The following is a 6000-nucleotide window of genomic DNA, read 5'->3' on the forward strand; positions in this document are numbered from 1 at the left end:
CTAATTTAAGAATTATATTATAAATTATTATATTTAAGTATTTTTATCTAAATTTAAATATATCTGGATTATTAATAATATTAAAATAGTATTTCTTTTTTTTATATTAATAAAATATTATTATTTTTTATATATTTTACTATATTTATAAATAGAAATATTTATAAGCTCGAAATTTGTATTTTTAAAAATATAATCTGTTATTAGAATAAATAATTCTCTTATAAATTCTCGATATTAAATAATTTCATCTATTTCTTTTCTTTTTAATAACTCTTTTAATATTTTATTAAATATATTAATATAAGATTTAAAAGAAATCTTTCTATTTTAGGCTTATATAATAATTTAAATAAAAAAATTATAGGTAACTTTAAGTATTTTCTAGTTATATTTTCGGAATTCCTTTAGTAAAGCTTTAAAGAATTTGGTTTTTTAATAATCTTCTGAATTATTAATATAGTATTCTAATATAGCCTTAATTTAATTCTTATAAATAAAAGAAATATAATAAATAATTCTTTCTTTTTTAATATTATTAGAAATATAATAGTTTTTATATATATTTATATATTATTTTAAGAATATAAAAATATTATTTTCTTGAAATTATAATATTTCACGAGTTTTTATAAATAGTAGATTTAAATCCGATATTAATATATATTTGTTTTTAATTATATTAATTTTAATAACTAAGCTCAAAAAATAGTTAAATTTTTAAACTCTATTTAATTACTTTATTTAATATCTAATTCATTAGAATTATTCTCTATATTAAAGGGTTTCTTATATTATTTATTAATAATTACTTAAATTATAGCTTTTTTAGTTATAGTAAGAACTATAATTAAATTAAAAATCGAATTAGTTTATTTATATTTCTAAAGGCCTATAAAAATAGCTATTAGAAATATATAAAAGAGGCATTTAATTAAATTTATAATTATTGAGATATTAATATAATTATAGAAGAGTAGTTAATTTAAGGGAGCAGTTACGTAATAATTAAAGTAAAAAAACAACTATATAAAATATAAAAATATTTATTTACTTAATTATATATATTATAACTTCTTTAATAATAAAGATATTATAATTTTGAGAATATAGAATTAATTCCTATAATATATAATATAGTTTTGATTAATACGATTTATATTAATTAGTATTATAGTAGTTTTTTTATTTTTTTTATTGCTTTTAGATCGGACCGACTATATCCGAAACGGGTCCGACCCTAAAGCTAGGCTGCAGGTGGCAAGGCGAGGCTTGACAAAGCACGTGCCGTGACATCTATAGTTTTTTGTTTTTTATTTTTTATTTTTTATTTTTTAGGAAGTTCTAGTAGTATAGACCTCGCTATTATACTAGTAATATCGTTTTAGCGTTTTAGGACCAGCTAAGTTCTACTCTAAGTATTAGTAAGATATTTCTAGCATAAGCGCTCGAAATAAAGACAACGAGATGTGGGACCTCGAAGGGAGGGAACATACCAGCATATACAGGTGCTTGCCATGGCTTGACTTTCGGCTTCCGACCCACCTCATGGCTCCTGCTTCTGCCCTGTTCTTCAAATTTGGAATCCGTCTCACTTTCATCCGTTCGACGAATTTCGCAATGAAGCATAACCTTCGGTAGAATGGACTCTCCAGCTGGAGTAGCCCCTTGGTTTACTAGACCACACATTCCCGTTAGGATAGCGCCCAAGCGTTCTTGCACAAACTTCGCATTGGGTCTCTCGTCAAGATCCACTACCACCATTTGCTCGACCAGATCTAAGATTGGGGACACACCGCGGAAGACCCTGTCTTCCTTTTTCGAAGCATCGTTGCGTAGGATATCTATCCAGCCGTTTACCTGACCCAAATTCATATGGAAAGAAGCATCAGGGAGGCCTCCCCCTTGACCAGCAGTTTTGTTCTTGGCTGAACGATAAGACGCAAAGTTTCTAGACGAACGCTTCATGAAGAAGGTGAGAATCTCGAGGAAGACAGTGCCGAGGGAGAATATATCAGATTTTTGGGAGTTATAATTGGATAAGATGTTGCGTTTGGAGATTGGCATCGTGGGTGGGAAAGGGAAGCTGTTTATGGAACTCCTTCTTGCGGTGGTGGGGCGAGAGACGGGGAGAGAAATTGGTGGTGACGTGGGATGTCGAGGAGCCTGTTCAGGAGCAGCATAGTTGTAGGCTTCTCTGTCGAAGCCGCGTTTCTCCCCTGGGAAGGCGTTGGTGGAGAATGTTTCCGCGTCCCCAAGGAAGATGTGGTTGTCTTGACCAAGCGTCATATTGGAGGGTTTGATGTTTCTGTGGGATAGACCTTTATCGTGAAGAAGGGATAGGGCATCGGCCAGACAGTGAAGCCAATTCAAGAGGAGGAAGCGCCGTTCCATTTTGGCTAGTAGTTTGACTGACTGAGGTGTAACTGTCAGAAAAGCTTTGAGGTTACTGTCGGTTACGGGCGTGAGAAGCAGGTAGCCGCAATCTTGATGTATGTAAGAAGCCCATAGCGACGCCAGATGGTTATGGTTGACAGCCCTCATGGTCTCTACTCTGGATAGAAATTCTTCCTGTGGCATACGACCAGGGCCTATGCCTAACGGTATCCTCCGACGCATGAATATATTGTCCGTTTTACCAGGGAGATGAACCTGGTCCACATCGTTTTGAGCAAGTCCTGCTACTTGGCCTATAGCCTTTCTTTCCGCCAGTTCGAGAGGTACTACTTCATTCTCATCGTAATAAAGCCCATCGCCTTTCTGAATAGCTCTCAAAAGGTAACAAAATTGTCTTGTGAAAAACTTCCTTTCTAACTTTTCATCCTTATCGTAACTGAGTTGAAGTCGATGAACCTCGTCTAATGGCATAGGCAAGTCATTATCGTCCCAGGAATCGTCGATCACGCCGAATATCCGGTCCGGGATGCCCAGATCGACCAAAATCAAAAATATTCGCTTGGCTTTTAGATCAATCCATTCCATATAAGTATTATTCGTTAGACCATCTCCAAGTCTGACGGGCCCGTCTACTAGAGCTTGTTCATCAGGTCTTAGATTTGACAAGACAGACTGGCGAGTGACGGCTGCCTCGATTTTCTCTTCATCCCAAAATATGTTAGGGGCTTTAGGCAGGATTCCATTTTGAGTGTTGTTCGCCCCGGCGAACCTGGCGTATACACGTGAATTGAAACTGGCTTTCTGTTGTTGGTTGCCAGTAAGAACATTCCGGCGATAGTCCATCCCCAGCTGAGGCGTTCGTTCTAAGGACACTTTTCTCGACAAAGCTTGCGGCACAATGCCCTCCGAGTTATGCGTTGTTGAGACTTCTTGTGTGGCCTGGAGGTCGGGATCGCGGAGGTGGTGCGCTCGGGGCTGTGAATCGTGAAAAGAGATCCCGTCCGTCAAGTCTTCGTAAAACAGTGGAAGGGCAATGGCGGATAGCTCAGATATATCAGCAAGACTTAGCCCAGAAAATATACTCCAGGCATGAAGTCTTCTGATTGAAGTTGTGAAAGATACATCAGTATCATATCCCTCCGTTCTTCTGTAGACTCTTGTACTTTGGAGAACGCCTTCGAATGACCCTCTTCTGATCCGGTCAATGTTAACTTCCTTAGATACCACCGATTCTACCGACAGCACATTGTCACCCCTATGTGAAGGGGCTCTGATTGTAGACTGCGAGTCCTCCAGAGTGCTTGCAGCAGGTATGGTAGCGTCAAGGGTGTTTTCGAGGCGTTTTAATCGCGCGACCATATCCTGGTTCTGTTCCATAACGTGCTCGATCATCGACTGAAGTTTTGCCTGGGAAAATCGCGCCTTTTCGTCTGATTCACTGTTCAGAAGTTAGCGCATCGAGTGATCGCAAATTTTCTAGATTGGAAAACATGCCTCTGCAAAATATTCAGCATCGTCGTTATCCACATCTTGTGTAATTCGATTCTCCGCACATAATGCGAGACCTTGCCTTCTTGCCAACTCGACCTCAGTTGATTCCATTCCTTCGAAGTTCTCTCTGAATCTGCGGCAAGTGGGCTGATATGTGACATGAGATCGGAAAGCGTTATGACTGATTCCGTCAGAGTAATGATGAGGTCGTCGAGTTGAATTAAAGCCTTTCGCTCATATGACACAGAGGAACGATTAATGATAAGTTTCTGAACAGATAAGAGGACAAATTTCATCTGTTCTATTGCCGCTATAGCGGATCTTGCTGACCGCGGCGCATCTTCGACGTTCGAGATGAAACCTGATATTATGTAGTAGATCTGACCGCAGAGAGCAATAAGACCTGCAATGGATGCAGAGATGCTCAATGGGTCTCCTTGAAGAATAGAGTGTTAGTGTCGGCGCAGCAATGCAGATTTGGGGAGTGACTTGTTTCTGCTCTCACCAGTATTAATCCGGACCCGTCGGTCCATGGGCTCGCTTGCTCTCAGCACATCTTCAGTGCTATAAACTTCTTGGTATTCTCCAAAACCTGCATAGATAATTTAGCTACACAAAGGTACACGCCATGATTAGTGAAAAATGCGCATGACTAACATTCTCTTACCCCCGCGTTACCTGCACACGCCTGCATCTGCTTGAACACCTCCTGAGCCTGCACATATCGTCGTGTAGCCGCAGCAATCTCCTTCCTCCTGATTGTCTCTTCTAACCCAATGTCCTCTAGCCCACGAGCTACGTTGAAGCGGTAGTATCGGCCAATATTATCGAGGTACGATTTATCTCGCCGGAATCTCTCTGCCGTCTGCTCTGTCTCAGTGGCAATCGCAACAAGCGTCTTACCGATACAGAAAATATCATCCCGAAATGGCTTCAGGGAAGGGACACCGGTTCCGATCGAGACTAAACATTTGATCCTACTCTCAAGCGGCTCCGGTCCCCACATCAGCTGGGCCTCATTCCACACCTCCCACACCGGATTATTCGCTCCAGTGGCCCCATCAACAAACTCCTCTCCGTACCGCCCAACAGTAATAGGGTCGAAGAAGGATGATGCTGCCGAAGTTGCCCGGCAAGCTTCCCAAATCTTCACGCTATCCAAGAGGTCGCTGAAGCCGCGCGGCGACTTGTAGCTCGTAAGGCATATAGTCTCGCTTGTGTGCTTACTCGTGGCGCATACAAATCTGCCTTGATTAATACCTGAACTTCCAAGTAAGGATCATGTATCAAGAGGCACCACTTACACTTTGCATGCCTCGTCCGAGGCGTCTTTTAGCAGTGCATCTTTCTCTAGTCCTTTCCCTGTAATAACGTCTTTTATAGCCCGCTCCAGCTCCTCCGAGTCGAACCGTCCTTGTATATTGCCCTTTGCCGTCACTCGGTGTTTCTTCTTCTGGAAAATCCGATCAGAAAGTGATAGGTAGGCGTCGACACATTCGTGTATGCTCATCTTTAGCCGGCCGAGCATAACTGCGATAAGCCTGGTCGGTCAGCATACATGTATACCGTATCCTATACGGCAACGACTCACCCGCCGGTGCTCGTCCCGCCAATCATGTCAAAGTAGTCACAAGGCTTCGGCGGCGAGTCTGGATTGACCATCTCCATGAGCTGCCCGAGGATAATAAGCGCGGACAGGCCTCGGACCCCGCCGCCATCGAGCGCAAGTAAACGGAGCTCCTTGTCCGGCATCGCTGGGGAGCCAAAGGGCTCTCAGTGGAGATTGAGTTGCCAAGTCGGCACGCGAAGTTGGTTGTTGAGTTGGGAAGCCGAGGTTGGATCCAGGCTAGTAAAGTCGTGGTATGCCCCGGACACGGGTTTTGGTGTTCTCGCTAAGCATGAGCTTTTAACGAGCCTAGAACGGTGGGTCTGTGCTCCACAGGGCATTTTTAATCACATTCATCAATTATAGAGTATAAAGCAGCTTTTAATTAGGTGTAGACCAACCATGGCGCTGCAATAAAACTATGACCCAATGCTCTTGCTTTAAAATTAGCTTATTTATCCATTCTTGTGGTATTGCCTCCCACTCTTCCAGAACTGCCTGCCTCA

General features: G+C 41.2%; 2 protein-coding genes across 2 annotated transcripts; both read right to left on the minus strand.

Annotated features, from left to right (window-relative positions):
• Positions 1-1342: 1342 nt before the first annotated feature.
• K444DRAFT_19892 (kinase-like protein) lies at positions 1343-4346 on the minus strand. The gene is made up of 3 exons (XM_024870990.1): positions 3892-4346; positions 1497-3835; positions 1343-1409 (listed from the first exon to the last, which is right to left on the minus strand). Exons 1-3 carry the CDS (start codon positions 4182-4184, stop codon positions 1393-1395), a joined length of 2649 nt encoding a protein of 882 aa, XP_024744589.1. The 5' UTR covers positions 4185-4346; the 3' UTR covers positions 1343-1392.
• Positions 4347-4540: 194 nt separating this feature from the next.
• Positions 4541-5398, minus strand: K444DRAFT_515480 (phospholipase; the record flags this gene model as incomplete). Its single annotated transcript, XM_024873602.1, has 2 exons — positions 4541-5132; positions 5193-5398. The coding sequence occupies 2 exons, from the start codon at positions 5396-5398 to the stop codon at positions 4541-4543; spliced, it is 798 nt and encodes a 265-aa protein (XP_024744590.1).
• Positions 5399-6000: the final 602 nt, after the last annotated feature.

This window comes from Hyaloscypha bicolor, assembly GCF_002865645.1.
Source record: "Hyaloscypha bicolor E unplaced genomic scaffold K444scaffold_10, whole genome shotgun sequence".
NCBI lineage: Eukaryota > Fungi > Ascomycota > Leotiomycetes > Helotiales > Hyaloscyphaceae > Hyaloscypha > Hyaloscypha bicolor.